This window comes from Oryzias latipes, chromosome 2 (assembly GCF_053564925.1).
Source record: "Oryzias latipes strain Hd-rR chromosome 2, Olatipes_Hd-rR_3.1".
NCBI lineage: Eukaryota > Metazoa > Chordata > Actinopteri > Beloniformes > Adrianichthyidae > Oryzias > Oryzias latipes.
In genome coordinates, this window is record NC_136238.1 from 31,447,308 (window position 1) to 31,466,005 (window position 18,698).

Here is an 18,698-nt window from a genome sequence, read left to right on the forward strand (position 1 = left end):
GATTGAAATATTGTTTAGTGATTATTAATGCATTTTCCAAATGGGTTGAAATTTTTCCATGTGTTACACAAGATGCTATTACAGTAGCTAAAGGTATTTGTAAAAGAATAATCCCAACTTTTGGCATACCACAAGTGATAAGGAGTGATAATGGTACACATTTTGTAAATCAAGTGATAGACAAAATGGCTCAACATCTTTGTATTGATTTAAAGAGACATTGTAGTTATCACCCACAGAGTGCAGGATTAGTTAAGAGAACTAATAGCACTATCAAATCAAAATTAAAGAAATGCATGGAAGAGACAAACAGACAGTGGCCTGACTGCATAGACTTAGTTCAACTAAGCATGCGTATCACACGCACAGCAGGTCAACCTTTAACGCCTTTTGAAATGTTGTATGGACGTTCTTACAGGTTACCAGACATTGATACTACACAGCAACATTCTCCAGATGATGATGCAAATTTAGTGGATTATTTGAGAAAAATGTTTACCACTAAAGATGTGCAAAGGACAAATCACGTGCCAGATTCCTTTTTATCTCCACAGGACACTTCACCAGTGCAGGTTGGTGACTGGGTGTTTGTGGAGGCCATAAAAAGGAAGTGTTGGTCCAGCCCATGGGGGGAAGGGCCATTCCAAGTCCTGCTGACTACACCAACAGCTGTAAAGATTGCTGAAAGGACGTTTTGGATCCACCTGTCACACTGCAAGAAAAAGCATCTGGGTGAGGCTAATTCCAACTGCTAGGTGGGGAAGTCTGACTACAAAGGGAGGCAGCCGTATAGAAGCTGCTTGTCTCAAAGTCGGCGAAGCAGGGGAATCCACCTAGTTTTAGGGAAGAAAGCACACCAGATCTCTTTTGCACTACACGGATCCTACACTGTTAGAGGACTTGAGGAGGTGATGTGCTAGTAACCTCTCCCTCCCGAAGATAGGTACATATCCATGGCGTGTCCAACTGGGCTAAGAGACAGTTTATTTTGTTTAATGTTCCTGCTACTCTCAGCAGGAGCCACCAAAGGATTTGATTCTTTTGGAATCGTTATCCACCTACAAGAAGACTCACCAGCGAGGAAAGACTAAACATTTCTCGACGATGGCTGAGTATTGATGAACATGATGTTTTGAATAGTCCAAAAATGAACATAACTCACCTGTATATGACAAGTTCTTGGTATAGGTATGTTATGTTACTGGCTAAGGAAATGCATAGATCTGATTGCTATGTTTGTTCTGTAATTGAAGCTTCATCCCTACATCCTAATTTACAGGCAAAGCAATTTTCTGAGTGGAAGAGCGACTGTGTTATTGAATATCGTACCAGAGGGTATATTAGTACTGGAGCCGTTACCACTTCAAATGGTACGCTTGTAAGACCGAGTTGCGAGAGTTTGTATCAGTTTAAAAAACTGAAATTGACAAAATCATTAGCTCCATATGCTTGTGTAGAACCAGGAACTGTTTCCACATTGCGTAACTAACGATGGCACAGAGTTTTTAGGAACTTTGCCGACGAAGATGTCTCATGAACTTCTTGTTCCCTTCACAGTCCAGATAATCAATGACAGAGTTTCCCATGGTTATGCTGTTCCCTGCCCCAGAGGACGTTGTGTTGAATCTAATCCAGATTTAATTCCAGGTAACAATGGTACTTATGTGGTTCATCAAATGTTTTGGTTATGTGGGCAGGCCCTCTACCTCAGTCTGCCTAGAGACTGGAGTGGGATTTGTGTTTCTGTAAAGGTCACAGGTCACACTTTCATAGTTTCTGCAGTCCATGAGCCTCACCTGAACCATAGACGTAACCTTATTGATGTCAAGCCACATGATTCCATTTGGGGATCACATGTTCCTGAAGACCATAAACACTGGAATACTGGGGAAAAGGTAACTATGGCATTATTTCCCTAGGTGGGAAATGCTAAAAACGCTCTCAGAATTGAGACCATTGATTATAGATTAGGTTTATTTTTGAACGCTACAATTAAAGCATTTAAAGGCTTTAATGAAGAAATGTCAAGCATGAAACTTATGGTTCTACAGAACAGATTGGTTTTGGACTTATTGGTTGCTCAGGAGGGAGGTGTTTGTAAAATGTTAAATGATACCTGTTGTACATTTATTCCTGACAACACCAATGAAGGTCACAGCATCACTGAAGCATTACATCAACTTGAAAAGGTTCAACAGGCAATGCAGGATGACAGGAAACCCCAATCTTGGGATTTCTTCTCCTGGTTTGCTTTTGGTTCCTGGTGGCAACTTTTGTTAAAAATAGTGACACCAATTTTTATGGTATTGATCATATGTTGTGTGTTCACTATGTGCATTTTTCCTTGTATTCAATCTATGATTTCCAGAGCAGTGAATGGTGGAGTAAAAAGTGTTCTTATGATTTAAGAATACAACTTGTTATTAAAGGGAGAACAAGATGACTGTAATGATTTTGAAACTGAAATGACTTGAAAAAAAAAAAAAAAGAACTTCTCATCTGAGTGTAAATTGAAAGTGTTATAAAAATGAAGATGTCACAGAAAACTGAAAAGAGATGTGATATTGGATGTGAGATTTTGACATTTATCAATGATAAAAAGGAGGGAGTATGTGAAGGAATTTGTTTTATTATTATCATTGCTTAAATGTATTTGGTTAAATGTATGTTTAAATGTTAACTCAGATTGACCTTTTTACCTCTTCTGAAAACAGTTGTGTGTTTGTTCATCTGCTTCTCATCCCCCACCCAGGATGAGGGGTTTACGACACACTGTCCTCAGCTGATAAGGGATACTGTTTGAACTTAGAATCCAACCAAAAGGGTCATTTGACGACACCCCCTAATGAACTTTTTGTCTTTGTCTTGAATTGTTACCTCCCACTTGTGTTCTTAATAAAAGCAGCACAGGGAGGGGCAGACCTTTGAGAAGAGAAACGTGGTGGACCTTTTCCAACACATTTGCTCCTCTCCCTCGTGCATGAGAAACTTGATTCTTGTTGTGGTTTGTTGTTTATAATTGTGTTTTCTTTAATGTCTAGATGCATTTATCTGACACAGGTACATCTAAAATAATTCATTTTGTGTAAAAGGTTTACCTATTTTGTCACCAGTAAAATTCATTGACTAGTATCTTTACACATAGTTTGAAATGTATTGATCCTTTTAGTTTTTTACCTTTTGATAATTCTGGCTTTGAGAAGTAGAAAACCTATAAAAAAAACGGTCTTAGAAAGTTAGAATATCATGCTTCAACAATCAAAGTCTTTAGAAAACTTAATTTCTACACATTCTACACTCACTTGTGCCTCCCTGTAATGATGTTACTGAATCAATGTGGATGCCATAATCCTGTGTAAATGTGTACTTGTAATGAAAGCGTAGATAGCTGTGGAGTTCATTAGAACATTGGGGTGTGACCTCAAGAGTTTTAAACATTAAAAATATATTTTAAAATATTCAAATTACCTGAGACAGAACTTTCCCCCCCGTATATGAAATCTTCAGCTGTGGTGCAAAGAGGTCGGCCTCAGATTTTATGGCCGTGGCCGTATCCGGTTTTGTTTTTTCTGAGTATTATGTATTATTTTCTATCAAAGTGGGACTTCATTGTTTTGTTGTGTGTATCTTGTTTCAGTATCAGAGTGGGAATTTGTTATGCTTTTGGATCTTTGTGTGACTGTCTCTGATTATTTTCAGGTTTGGTGTATGAAGGTGTGGCTTCAATTTGGACCCAAGCTAGTGGAGACAGCCTTTAAATCCACCATTTGGACTTTGACCTATGAGAAGGTAGCTTGGCTGCAACATGTCTTCCACTGCAGCTTGGCGCTCTTCTTCACTTGTTTTGTGGAGCTGCACTTAGTCGTACTTGTTAGTTTTGTGTTCACTACCACTCTGTTTAGTCTTTTGGTTTGTAGTTGTATTTTAAGCTAAGCTGTAGGGGGTGAACTGCCATTTTCCTACTACTCTTGGTACTCCTTTTCTCCTGTTTATGATAGTCCAGGGATGTCAGTGTTTGTCTTTGTTTTTCCCTTTTCTTTTGGTTCAGGTAAGATTGTTTTCTGGGATTAGATACGTTGGAGTTTTGCTTGTTAATGTGGCCTTGTTTCACCCTGAAGCCTTTTTGCTTCACTTTACATTCTTCTTGGTTTTTATTCATTAATACGTTCGTTATATTTGTATGGAGACATTTGTTTGGTGTTTTTGTTTATTTAAATTTGGTGACAAAACCAATGACTTTTATGTTATGTCCTTCAAGATAACACTAGACCAGAAATGGACCATAACAAGAAAGGCTTTGAATTTAGAGTTTACACTAAATCTTTTATTCCATTGTTCGTCAATAAAAAGACTTGTGAGTTCTCATGTTTCCATTGAGACTACTAACTGAAACTTGTATGAAATTATTTACAAGAGAAAGGCTTCTTTCCTGTGTGAGTTCTAATATGTGTTTTGAGATCAAATTTATGCCGAAAACTTTTTTTACATTCTTTACAGGCAAAAGGCTTTTCTCTTGTATGAGTTCTCATGTGTGCTTGGAGGCTAGATTCATGACGAAAACTTTTATCACATTCTATACAAGGAAATGGCTTTTCTCCTGTATGAGTTCTCATGTGGGTTTTGAGAGTAGATAAATCACTAAAACATTTATCACATTCTTTACAAGAAAAGGGCTTTTCTCCTGTATGAATTCTCATGTGTCTTTGAAAATTACATATACGACTAAAACTTGCATCACATTCTTTACAAGAAAAAGGCCTTTCTCCTGTGTGAGTTCTCATGTGTGTTTTGAGATGAGATATTTGATTAAAACTTGTATCACACTCTTTACAAGAAAAAGGTTTTTCTCCTGTGTGAATTCTCATGTGTGTTTTAAAATTAGACACATCACTAAAACGTGTACCACATTCTTTACAAGAAAAAGGATTCTCCCCTGTATGAATTCTCATGTGTCGTTTGAGATTAGATAAATGACGAAAACTTTTATCACATTCTTTACAAGCAAACAACCTCTCTCCTGTATGAGTTCTTATGTGTGCTTGGAGGCTAGATACATGACAATAACTTTTATCACATTCTGTACAAGTAAAAGGCTTCTCTCCTGTATGAATTCTCATGTGCGTTTTGAGGCTAGATGCGTCAGTAAGACATTTATCACATTCTTTACAAGAAAAGGGCTTCTCTCCTGTGTGAGTTCTCATGTGTCTTTGAAAATTATACATACGACTAAAACTTTTATCACATTCTTTACAAGAAAATTGCTTATCTTCTGCATGGATTCGGATGTGAATTCTGAACAGAGATATGTTACAAAAGCTTTTACCGCATTCTTTACAGATATAAAATATTTCATCAGGCCTAGTTGCCACAACAGAGAGCTTACCAATCATTTTTGAGCTTTCACCAGACTTAAAAAAGGGAAGTTTCTTGTCTTTTGGAGATTGTTTCTGTATCTTAACCAAAGTTGCCTTCTTGAGACTTTTTCTAACATCAGAGTCACACTGACCCTCCGACATGTGAGAACTGTCCACATTTTGGACATGCCCTCTGCCTCTTCTCTTCCTCTGATCTCTGTTCTGTGGGTTGGTCTCTCCATCTGTAGTTGATATTGATTCTTCATGTTGGTTTCCTTCTTTATCCCGACTATCAGTTACATTAAAGCTCTGCTGGTTGTTTGGATCTGCTTCACTTTTTTCATTTTCTTCATAAGTAGGAATCTCCATCAAGGTATCAGTCTCTTGCTTCAGATCAAGCTGATCTTCATCCTGACTGATGAAGAGCTCATCTGGCTCCTCTTTAATGGGTGATGGCTCTGGTACCCCCTGTTCAATTTGTGGAAGTTCTGGTTCCTCCCATTTCACTCTGAAGTTCCTTTGGTGGTTGCAGAGATCCTTCTCTTCATTCATCCAATTCTGTGGGAGGACTGCAGAAACAAAAGAAGAAGCCCTTTTATTTGTTTTGAGGACTTTGTATATTGGTAAGCACCAATAAAAATTTGAATAGTCTCAGTCAGACTATGCATAATTTAAAACTCTAATTTAAAGAATGTAATTCCTCAATTTAAAAACCAAATCCATTTATGTTGATTTATGTTGATGTAACTTGTTTCAGTACCGGTGGAGGTGCCTACAAATGCTCAGGGGCCTGCGACTAATGATGATGTCACTCAATTTCATAGGCTTTACGTTGGTCTGATGACATGTAAGATAGTGATTGGTCTGGACTGATGACATGTAAGATAGTGATTGGTCTGGACAAATTACGGTACAATTGTTTACACAACAATACAGTTCCTCATGAGAAACTCCCCGTGGGAGCTAATAAAGTTATTCGTAACAAATTTGTTTACATGCCAATACAGTTCTTCATTAGAAACTTGTTTACACGCTTATACAGTTCTTTGTGAGAGCTAAAAAGGTTCTTCGTGAGAAACATGGATGACTTCTACATCGAATTTTCCCAGCCTCAGTTAAAAAATCCTACTAGCAGAAAGTGTACTATTCAAAGGCCATCAAATATTAAAAGTAAGTACCAATGTGGCTTGATGTGTGTGGGACTTCTACTCAATTCACGTTTGTAACTTGTAGATGCCACTGTTTTGAAGATGAATTCATTACCAATCTAATTATTAGTCATTACAGAGATCATAAAATAATGTTCGCTTTCCCTGGTGAATTACATGAGCAGTTGTATTACAACTGTCAGGGCAACCTATGCTTGGTCATGTTTCAAGCGCAGGTTTGCGACATTTTGGTTTTAATTTCAATCAGCAGATCAGTTCACTGGTGAAATCCACCTTTTTTCAGTTAAGGCAGTTGGCTAAAAACATTTTTTTTTTTATCAAGAAAGCACTTTGAGACCGTAATAAGGTAGAGTGATCCCTAGCTATAACGCGGTTTACTTTTCATGGTTTCGCTACTTCACGGATTTGCATCGTGCATTGTGTTCTGCATTCTGATTGGCTAAAAAGTCACTCCGCTTCTTCTCTACCTGTGCGTCAAAAACGTTGCAGTTTAATATGTACTCTTACGTAAAACAGCATGCCAAATTAACATTACGTACGTGCAAATCATCTTGCAATTTCGAGTTTCTCTAAAACCCATTGAAAAAAGAGCAACAACAACTGCTAATCACTATGTTCTTCTCCTGAACAAACACAGTGCTTTCTTCAGAAGAAGAAAGCACTGCAGAGTGAAGTCAGGATGCAGCGGCTCAGTCTGAATAGCAGTGAAATACACCTTAGTCACTATTTGTCCGATTGTATCAGGAGAAAGGGGCGGGAGCAGCAAGGCCCCAACCTACCGAACGCAGCTGGAAATTTAGTACTGAACTGACTGAAAGCTGCCCTATGACTACAAAACAATGCATTATGGGACATGTGTCCTGATGGTTTATGTAGTTCAGTGAGAAATTGAAACAATTTAAAATACCAATTGTTTAAAAATAGGCTCCATCCATTACAAAACATTCAAATAAATATAAAATATATTAACACAGATCATACTAAGGGGGAGAGGAATATTAAAACTAAATTGAACTGAGTTGAACTTGAACTTCCTGCTCTCCTTCAGTCTCGCTGCAGATTCGCCATCACCCCCCCCCCCGGCTTGTCTCCCCAATGATCCAGGCGAGCCGCTGGTCCATCTCAAAAACGTCTATCCTTGCATTTTCACCACGTGTTTTAAGTGCGTCTCGGACTAAACCGTGTTGTTGTTCGCACGTGTTTAAAGTTCAAGCCCCGTTAGCTGTCACGCATGTAGGTGTGGGACATTTATTCTCCTCAGCTGACCGACTCCCGCGGGAGCGGTGTGCTGCCGTAACAGCCGTGCATAAACCGTTTGTTTGGGGGGTTGCGACGCCGCGCGCTTAACCGTAACCCCCGTAACCTCCGGGTCTGTGCGGCCCAGAGAAAAGTTCAGCACGGACTGCATACATTTAGAAAATTACGAGCGAATAAATACGTTCTAAAAATGAAAGTAAGGAACTCCTTCATGTGGTCTGGGGAGGGGGCTGTCAGGTTTCCTGCTTTCAAGCCCGGTCATTGTCATGCCCCCAATAGTCATTTACTCCACTATGATTGGTTGGTTTGTCAGCTCCGCACATGACAATGAAAAGGTGTCATTCATACAAACTGGCAGGACGCATTAAAATTAAACTTTCATTTCAAGGTGGGGGCCACAAATAGTCTGCGGGCCGCGAGTTTGAGACCCCTGCTGTAGACTCACTGGTACACTAGCCGCAGGTCGGAAGAATGAATCAATGATTCGCCTGCTCATAGCTCAGATGCACATATCAGGTGATGATATTTGTCTCCGTTTCCTTCCCACAGATGTTTACGCGCGCTCGATTATCTCTAGGCCCCTCCCCCTACACGCATTTTAGCCACTTACGCGAGTGTGTGCCCTCGTCTCATGAGTATGTGTGCGAGTTTTTGTGTTTGTTTGCGTGCGTGTGCGCTCGCGTCTCATTGATTATTTCATTGATCATTGACGTGCCCCTTCCACATTTAATGTATAAAAAATACGGAGGGTGGGGGGGGGCAAATTTACTGGTCGCACATGTGCGACTGGATGTAAAATTCAGTCGCACGCTCTCAAATTTTGGTCGCAAAATGCGACCATTTGGTCGCAGTCTGGAGCCCCGTTATTCTAAATTAGCGAGCAGAAGTCTTTTATTTCACACAAATCTGTCGTTTTCCGTTGAATATGTGGAAAACAACAACAATAATGATGATGGATTGGATTCATCTGCACTTTTCCAGACGCTCAAAGCGCTTACAATGGTCGCAGTCTGGAGCCCTGGAATAAGATGCATAAAATGAAACTAAATACATAAAATAGCCTGTACTAAAACTAATAGAATAAATTAGCAGTTAAAATAAACTAAAAGCGAAACTAAAAAGGTGGGTCTTGAGCCTCTTCTTAAAAACCTCTACAGTCTCTGCGGCCCAGAGGTTCTCCGGCAGGCTGTTCCACAGGCGAGGAACATAATGGTGGAACGATAAGTTTTGGTCCTAACCTTAGGAACAACTAAAAGGCCAGCACCGAAGGACCTCAGGGTCCGCGAGGGCTCATATTTTAAAATATAATTTAAATAAGAAGCATTAAAAGGATCTTAAAATCAATCCTAAAATGCACAGGGAGTCAATGCAACAATTTTAAAACCAGTCTAATGTGTTACCGCCCCCTGCCCCCTGGTCCTTGTGGTCCAGAGTTCTGCAATAGTTGTAGATTTGAAATAAACATTTTTGGGTAAACCAGGGAGCAGGGCATTGCAATAATCTGAAAGACTAAAAATAAAAGCATGCATCAGCACCTCTATGCTGGCGAGAGAGAGGAATGGGCGGACTCTGGCAACGTTTTTAAGATCATGAAATCCTGTCTTAACGACATTTTTAATGTGTGGGATAAAATCTAGCTCAGAGTCAAAAATAGTGTCCATCTGTAAGGTAAAAGTAAGAGTGCTGTGTTACCTTGTGTCATTGTTGTGGTAGAAAACTTCCGGCGCACGCGCTGCGTGGCATGCGCCTCATGCTCTGTTATTTTTTACTGTTCTGTAGGGCTGGGCGATATGGCCTAAAAATAAAATCTCCAAAATTTTTTTTTTATTCGATTTCCGAATTTTTCCCGACTCCCCTTTCTTAAGAAAAGCAATAAGTACAAATGGCAGACAACTTAAAGCAAATTTTGCTTTTAATTAATCAAACGCAAGACAAATGGAACCCCCATTTCTGGGATTATTAATAAATAAATGAACACACTCTTGAAATCAAAGTCCCAGCTGTGTTTTTGAGTCACACTGTGTCTAAACTAAAAGGAGACAAACATTAACCTTGAGAGTCGCACCATTTTCTAAAGGATTAACAATAATTAATAAAGCCCTTCTTCTCCATGGTATATATGGATACCATGTATTTGGCTATATGCAAAGTGACCGCTTCGGCAATTGTTCTCCACCGTGCCCCTTTCCTGGGGATGGGTACTGAGCCCCGGTATTGAACGAGTCCCGGGGCAACATTCTGCAAGATCGCATCGTATCTGTAAGATCTGACCTCAACGGTTCTGCTATCAGCACTGGAGGAGTCACATTTTTTATGTGTCCCACAAGATATAAACTTGAGCTGTGACGGTGTGGGATTTTGATCATAGCGCTGATGAAGCAGCACAAAAATCACAAAATCCCCCGGCGGCCACGTCAATAATTACAACGCAGTACTCTTTATAAACAAATGACATTAAAAACTAGCTACTTACCATCTAACTAATGAACTAATTATATAAGTTTTGTAGAATGAGTACGTGTATGTGTGTCAACCTCCACGTCTGTGGCAGTAAACTCATACCAGTTCCAGACAAACGATAATTTAATTCCTTTCTTGGGAACAAACTTCCCACTCTCACCGGTAGCCATGCTGTTGCTTGCTGTTTCGTGTGTGTTATGATGTTGTTGTTTGTCGCTTGCCATACTGCCGTGAGAAACTAACGCTACGGAAGCTCTGGGGAGCCAAAAATGCGCAATTACACAAAAACTCGATTTAGTAATTTTTGAAATCGCCCGTAACAAAAAATTCAAATTAATTCATTCAATCAATTTTTCGCCCAGGCCTACCGGTATGTTTTTCCTAAACAGCCCTGTTACTACCATTTTGCTGCCGTGTTACTGCCACAGGCACTGTTAGGTTTGCCTCCAAAGCCTCCTCTGGAGAGAAACACCATCTGTGCATGACGTAACACCATGAGACCCGCGATTGGAATGAACTGTTTATATGCATCACTATCGGATCAACAATAGGCATAACCCACCTATCTTGATCGGAAAGATATTTTGATCTAAACGAGTCTGATCGGTGCAAAGTATTACGAACGGTCCGTTTACATCACACATTTATCTTCCGATCAGGCGTTTATTCCGATTACTTTTAAACATGTCTTTTGGACCGGTCTGATCATTTTTAGCTTCTAGTTTCAGAAAAAATATTTTTCACATTAAAATGCTTCTACAAGAAATTTAGCTTAAAATTAAAAGATTTGTAGGTTGTTGTCGTTTTTTGCAGATGACGAGGATTTGGTGAATGAAACTTGATTTGTAGAAGTTGTTTCTCATTTGTAAAAATTCAATAATAGCAACATTCCAGATTTTTTTCTCTTACAATATTACTACAACACTCAACCAAGTCTCACATCAACTTTCAGAACAAAAGGATTATTCATATTTTGTTTTTACATAAATCCTGATTAATTGAATATTTTTTTTAACAGAGGAACTAAAGTTTCTTACCAGATGCCTAATTTACCATTCAGGGCTCCAGACTGCGACCAATTGGTCGCATTTTGCGACCAAAATTCGAGAGTGTGCGACTGAATTTTACATCCAGTCGCACATGTGCTACCAGTAAATTTGCCTCCCCCACCCTTCGTATTTTTTATACATTAAACGTGGAAGGGCCACGTCAATGATCAATGAAATAATCAATGAGACGCGAGCGCACACGCACGCAGGCAGACACGCACACTCACGCACATACTCATGAAACGCTAGCACACACTCGCGTGATCTGTGAGGCGGCCAAAGCATGTGTCGTGAGAACAATGGGGGGGGGGGTTGTGAGATGAAGGCGGATCTGCAGCGAGACTGAAAGAGAACAGGAAATTGGAGTTGTCCTTAACATTCAATTTATTTTTAATATGCCTCTCCCCCTTAGTGTGATCTGTGTTCTTACATATTTTATATTTATTTGAATGTTTTTTAATATATGTATTATATATTTTAATCAATTGGTATTTTAAATTATTTTAATTAATCACTCAACTACAAAAACCATCAGGACACATGGTTTTTGTAGTCAGTAGGGCAGCTTTCAGTCAGTTCAGTACTAAATTTCCATCTGTGTTCTGGTAGGTTTGCCCCTTGCTCCCACCCCTTTCTCCTGATATTTTTGTGATGATTGACAGTTGATGTTGGAGCTAAAATATATGTCACACACCAGGTGATCTGCGCAGCGTTGCATCCACCTGGGTGATCTCAAACACGCTTATTGTGCATCTTGGCTGCACCTATTTGGTGTCACAAAGATAAATTTCCATCCGTTTTTTTTACTATTTGTACTGTCATGACAGCGATGCTGCTGTTGTTTACCTCGTTGTTGCATCTTCAAAAGTGCAGATTAAAATGTGAAACTGAATTAGAAACAGCACATTGTAATTTCTGCATCTATTATTAAAGTTTTTATTAGTAATACAGTGGAAATTAGTAGATTTGGTTAGCATGTTGATTTACGGTATGCGCCCCTAAATTTTCTGGTTGTGCCCCTAAAATTTTCAGTTGGGGGCCACTGTGCTCCTGGTGAAAAAAGTTAGTCTGGAGCCCTGCCATTAGTCTCCCTTTTACAAGTTTCCTCAAACCAGAAACATCTCCAGGTTGACAGCTTTATTTGACGAATCTTCCTCCTCTGTCAAATGTTTGCTGCTGCTTAAAACTTAGACTGTAACCACACGCCCGGTTTCATCAACCAAGTCCTATTATTTCCTGCCCTTTTTTCAGTGAAAATCACAACGATTGTTATTCATCGGGATGTAACGATTCGTTTCAACAACTCGATTCATATCATAATTTGTTGTTGATGTTATGATTTAAAGCCAATCTTGTTTCATTTTGAACGATCCAATTCTCTGAACTCACATGGAGCAGTGAACTCTGGGACATGAGGTCATGTGACCGGTTTTCAGTAAGCTGATTGGCTCTAACCAATGTCCACAAACATACAATCGCAGATGTTGCTTGATGAAATTGTTTCAGAATGCATTTATAAATAATTAATTTATTATTGTTTTATTAATTCTAAAAAATAAAATCATTTTCATTGTATTTTTACCCTTTAGTTTAACATTTTTAATGACTTCCTAGACATTTTTTTTCCCACTTTCATGTGCTTTAACTTTTTTTTAAAGAAAATGTGGTCTGCCACCTGGATTTTAATACTTATTTTTTTTCTCTACAGTCAGTTTTGTCTGCTTTGAATTGTGTTCTTTACACTAAATCATTCTATAAACATTATCATGTCATGCTGAATATATCATTGTTTAATTACTCTGCTTGACAGCAACTGAGTAACTTTAAATTAAACTGGACCATTTTTATTATGCTTTAATTAATTATTATGTGATAATAAGGAAACAAAAATTGATTTGATATCAACTCTAGTTCTTGTAGTTCTTTTGGCTATCTCTGCAATGACACCTCCCTTTCTTGGATCGGACAGTAATGAGAAAATTCTGACATTAAACTACAACTCTCTTATCTTTGATTCTGGTCACATTTATTGCTTTGCTTTTCAGGAATATAAAATTAGTGATCAAATAAAATGAAATCACTTTATCTGAAATGTCTTTATACCATTGGAAAATCTTTATTTAAGCCCGTTGCAGTGACATCAATCCCATGTTGAATTTTTGGTCAGACATACCAACTATGTTGAGCTGCAGCTGCGGGTTCCAGCTGCTATCCAGCAGTCTGCGCTGACGACAGAGCTCCTCCTCGTTCTGGACGATGGTTCCTTCAGCAGCAGAAAGTTGTTCTCTGACAGAACCTTCCTGAGGTTCTGAAGACATGGTTCCTGCTCCGATCTTCAGCTCCAACTCCCACAAACACCGCCGTCCTCTCACTCACTGCAGCTCCGATCGATCATCTGCTAGTCTCACACAATCACAGCAATCCACGTTGTCTTTCCGTTCAACACTTCTTCACTCATTTACGACACTTTGGAAAATGCTGAGAGTTTCCACACGAACCACGTATCGTCCTTTCTGTCCAAAAACCTCACAAACGTCCCAACAAAACACCACAGTCCTCTCAACACAAGCTAACGCTGCTAGCCTGCTAACACGCTAAAGCTGCTAGCGCCTCGTGGTGTTTACTTCCGGGTCACGTACAGAAACTTTATTTAAAAAGAAACGTGTAAACTGCTTAACTGAACCTCAATATGGTTTAAAAAAAAACTTCCAATATTTTAAACCGCTTTAATTCAGGAAATGAAAGAAAAAAAGATAAAGTCAAAATAGAAAAAAAAAAGTATCATGGAAATGTCATGCGAACTGCATAACTTCAGGTTATGTGAATGAAAAGGAAAATAAAGGCTGCAGTGGTCCTCTACACCCAAGCGTGTCTCTGAGCTCCTTATTTAACATATGAAACTCCGCTTTACCGACACCAAACCCTGGAAAGCCGGTTCCACAGACAGTAATCTAATTTTGAGTCATCAAAAGGTTCAGAATCTCTTTGTTATAAACCTATAATCCGGAAAAAAAAGCTTCACAAAAGATTCACATATTTCATCTTCAAGCTAGGCTCCGATAAACGGACAACTTCAGTGTTTTCTCCTTGTTTATCTACAACTTTTTTTTCGTAAATTTATATATATTTAATTCCTAAAATTTCAAGATAAAATCTCGTAATTTTAGTTATTTATTTTTTTTGGTGGCCCTAAAACTCCGTCATACAAAGACAATCAATAATTATGAAATTCTTATTATAGTAAAAAAACATAGATAAATTTACTTAATTTAATTAGACTAACAAATTTATGAAGTATATAACTGAGATGTAACATAATAAAAGAAAAGTGAAAAAATTAAAGATCTTTGGAATGCAAACATTTTTCACCAACAATCTGCAAAGATTTTAAAGCTGTTTTTTTGTTTCTGTGTCTTCTTCAAAGATTTTTTCAATAAAAAACTGGGAAAGATTTAAATAAATTCACAGATTTTTTTCATGTTAAGACAAAAAAAAAACACTTAACATTTTTATTTACAGTACAGACCAAAAGTTTAGACACACCTTCTCATTCAAAGAGTTTTCTTTATTTTCATGACTATGAAAATTGTAGATTCACACTGAAGGCATCAAAACTATGAATGAACACATGTGGAATTCTATTCATAACAAAAAAGTGTGAAACAACTGAGAATATGTCATATTGTAGGTTCTTCATAGTAGCCACCTTTTGCTTTGATTACTGCTTTGCACACTTTTGGCATTCTCTGGATGAGCTTCAAAAATGTTGAGAAATGCAGAAACGTGTGCTGCAGATGCCATGTTTGCCACTAGAGGGCAGCACAGCAGCTTCAGTCTTTGTCATTGTTGCTGTGTGAGCCTGAAGGAGCTTCAAAGTGAGCTGCAGCTTGGTTCAGACAAACCTCCACATTCACACACAGATGTGATCCTGAAGAAGTCTGAACAGAACATTTCAGGAGAACTCTTCAGTCCAGAACATGAGCCTGCATTGTTCCTGAAACTGGGATCAGAGTTCTGCTCTCTGCTCCAACAGAACCACCTTCATGAGCTCCTGGTTTCTTCTGGATCCTCCAACATTCAGACGCTCTCTGACTGAGTTCATGTCTGCACTGAAACCTTCAGGATTCTCTTCTTCCACACGTCTTTCACTCTGAAACTCTCTTCTGAATGTGGATCATCTCAGTCAGACGTTGAGCAGCATCAGAGCCGTGCATGTGCTCCTCCTCATGAGTCCTGAAGCTGCACCGTCAGCTGCAGAAAAACTCTCTGTGTTCAGTGACGTCACTCCTCAGTGACGGACATGCTGTACACAGCAGACTGCAGACCAGCCCACACCAGCAACACCATAGTGAAGTTTGCAGACGACACTACTGTGGTGGGGCTGATCTCTGGGGACGACGAGACGGCCCACAGAGACAAAGTCCTGAAACTGTCCAGGTGGTGTCAGGCTAACAACCTCATCCTGAACACCACCAAGATCAAGGAGATCATCCTGGACTTCAGGAAGAACAGAGCAGATCCACCCCCACTCTACATCGATGGAAACTGTGTGGAGAGGGTCCACAGCTTCACCCTCCTGGGCACCACCATCTCTGCTGACCTCACAGGGTCTAACAACACCATCAGGAAGGCTCAGCAGCACCTGCACTTCCTGAGAAGACTCAGGAAGAACAATGTGAACCAGGAGCTGCTGGTAACCTTCTACCGCTCAACCATTGAGAGCATCCTGTCCTCCTGCATCACAGTGTGGTTCTCCCACTGCACTGAAGCAGAACAGCAGAGCCTCCAGAGAGTGGTAAAGACAGCACAGAGGATCATCGGCTGCCCCCTCCCCTCACTGAAGGACATCTACCAGTCATGCTGCCTCAGCAGAGTGACTGACATCATCACTGACTCCACCCATCCTGCTTTCTCTCTGTTTGAACTGCTGCCCTCTGGAAGGAGGTACAGGTCCATCAGAACCAGGACAAACAGACTAAGGAACAGCTTTTTTCCACAGGAAATCACCATACGGAATACACACACCTCCACCAACCACACCCACTCTGACTTTTTACAAATGCTAAATCTCTGACTACACATGTGTGCAATATCTTGACTTCTGTGCAATAACACAATATCTACTATGCTGCGCTCACAGCAACTCGACTCATTCCATTCTATTTTGTCCAGACATATTTAATATTTAACAGTTTCTGTACATATTGTTCATTTTTTGTTAGAGATGTAAATACAGTTATTCTATTTTATTTTTATTTAACTTCATCACTTCAAGGCTGCTGCAATTTCGTTGTATCACCATCTACAATGACAATAAAGAATTCTGATTTATTTCTGGAAGACGCCATTTTTGTCCCTAAATGTTGGATTCAGTCTGAATTCCAGTCCCACTCCCAGCATTCCTGCTCCTCTTTAGCTCCTCCTCTTCCTCCTGATCAAAGTTTGAAGCCCAGAGCCAAAAGTGCGTCTGCAGCTGCTTCTGCTCCAGCAGCCGCTCCCTCTGCTCCTCCTGCCTCTCCTCCTCTGGGAGCTCCTGCATCCTCCTGCGCTCCTCCCTGTCCTCCAGCATCATCAGGAGGCTTTCAAAAGGCTTTCTGGAATGTTCCAAAGCAGAAACCTTCATCATTTGAAGATGGAGGAAGACTCCAACACTGACAGACAGACAGACAGGAAGTCTCCTGGTTTTTCTGCTTCAGAAGGTTTTTGGGAAACTGCAGAGTTTTCTTTGTGGAGCTAAAGAGCTGCTGTCAGTCTGCTTTGGTCCATCAGGAATGAAGGTCAGGACTGAGAGGAACCTGAAGAAAGTGACTCTTCATCATCTGCTGCTGAAGAAGACAGAGGAAGATCCACTGTGAGAGCAGCTGCAGAAAGCTTTCTGCTGTTTTTCTCCTCTGAGAGAGTTTGGAGTTCCCAGCAGTTTGAGTGGAGCTGAAGCAGCAGAGCTGAAACAGACGTTCTTCTGCTCCCATTCAGCATGAACGGACAGATCCACTGAAGGCCGGCCTGAAGCTCTGGCTTCCAACACGTCTGCATGGATCCAAGCGTGTGCAGTGTGTGCTGACATGCTGTTCTCTGAGGAACATGTTGGTGTCTGACTGGATCTGAGGACACAAACAGCTGCTGACATCTGAGAGGGTCAAGCTGCAGAGTGGCTCCTCAAAGCTCACGTCTCTGTGACAAACATGATGCTGCTTCTGTCTGTGCTCCACCACTAAAAGGACTGTCCAGAGTCGGTCCTGATCCGGTTCTAGTCTTTCTGGCTCCAACTTCTCTTTCCTGTCAGGAACCCTTCATGTTCTCTGCCTTCCTCACATTTCTGTCTTCTCTCTGGGCTTGAAGCCCAAAAGGAGCTGAAAGCTGCTGACTTCAGTCTGATCCCATGTTCTGGATCATCCGTGTTCCTGAAACACGCTGCTGGACCCGTGATCAGAGGAACCCAGGAACCGGAGAACTTCCCAGAACATGCAGACACATGTGGAACTGTTCTGATCATCTGTGTGTGTTGACAGTGAAGGAGAGCTTTGTCCTTCAAGAACTTCATCTTTGAAAAAACTTTATTGACTCTGACAGAGTTTCAGTTTGAATCCATGTGGTTTTCATTCTTCCATTGAAGTTGTCTCCAGAAACTAAAGATCTGCTGAATCAATGCTCCTCTGAGAACTTTGGAGCTTTTCTCTGCATCTGTTCCACACTTGAATGTGCAGAAGATCAAAGCGCCGGACGCTCTGAGCTTCAGCGTTCCAGTCAGCAGCTGCTGAACCAAAGCCAGCAGCAGGTGAGGATCTGGGCCTCAAAGATGAATGGAAGAAGGGATGGAGTCCCAGTGTTGAAGACATCAGCTGGAGAAGCTCTGAGGCTCTTTCAGGTGGGCGTGGCAGCGCTGCTGCTTTCCAGCAAACCAAGCAAACTGCAGCATCTGTGATCTGAGAGGCTGTTGGTGAAGAAGAGCATCATCAGCATAGAACTGTGGGCCGTTTGGCTTCAGAAGAACAGCTTCATGATGTGGAAAGAATCTGTGTCCTTCAACAGGTCCAGAAGATCCCAAACATGGAAACTGGAAGCAGTTTGGATTCCGGTTTCTTCCTGAACTTTGAGGATCCAAATGCTGAGAATGGAAGCTGACAGAGAATGCAGCAGACTTTACCAATGTGCTCAGAACACTAGAACATCCACAGAAGAAGAAAACACTGTTCTAGTGGAACATCTACAACTTCTGTCCATCATTCAGAGGAACTGCAGAAAGATGACTCCTCCCACTTTGGGTTTGGTCAAATGTAGAAAAGAGAAAACAACCAAATCAAAACAATTTGGATCAATTCTGGCAGAAAATGTTCAAACTTTTCAACTCTCAGGAAAAAAAATCTTCAAAGAAATAAATCTATTTTAGAATTGGAAAACAGCACCAGACT

General features: G+C 40.3%; 3 protein-coding genes across 7 annotated transcripts in view; 1 reads left to right on the plus strand and 2 right to left on the minus strand.

Moving 5' to 3' along the window:
* The window catches only part of LOC144987328 (uncharacterized), a 61,069-nt gene extending 46,613 nt beyond the window's left edge, over positions 1-14,456 (minus strand). Inside the window, exons 1-2 of one of the 3 annotated variants that reach the window (XM_078936672.1) lie at positions 13,788-14,456; positions 13,463-13,687 (exon numbers count right to left, since the gene is read on the minus strand). In XM_078936672.1, the coding sequence (XP_078792798.1) occupies positions 13,463-13,607 (145 nt within the window). In that variant the 5' untranslated portion in view covers positions 13,608-13,687; positions 13,788-14,456. Of the gene's footprint in view, positions 1-4,302; positions 5,924-13,462 lie in introns of those variants that run through there. The other 2 variants (XM_078936675.1, XM_078936682.1) reach the window with 2 other exon arrangements.
* Positions 1-18,698, plus strand: part of LOC144981346 (uncharacterized) — a 676,107-nt gene that overhangs the window by 627,279 nt on the left and 30,130 nt on the right. The window lies entirely within an intron of this gene.
* Positions 1-18,698, minus strand: part of LOC111948918 (uncharacterized) — a 377,453-nt gene that overhangs the window by 204,501 nt on the left and 154,254 nt on the right. The gene's annotated exons all lie outside the window — the stretch shown is intronic.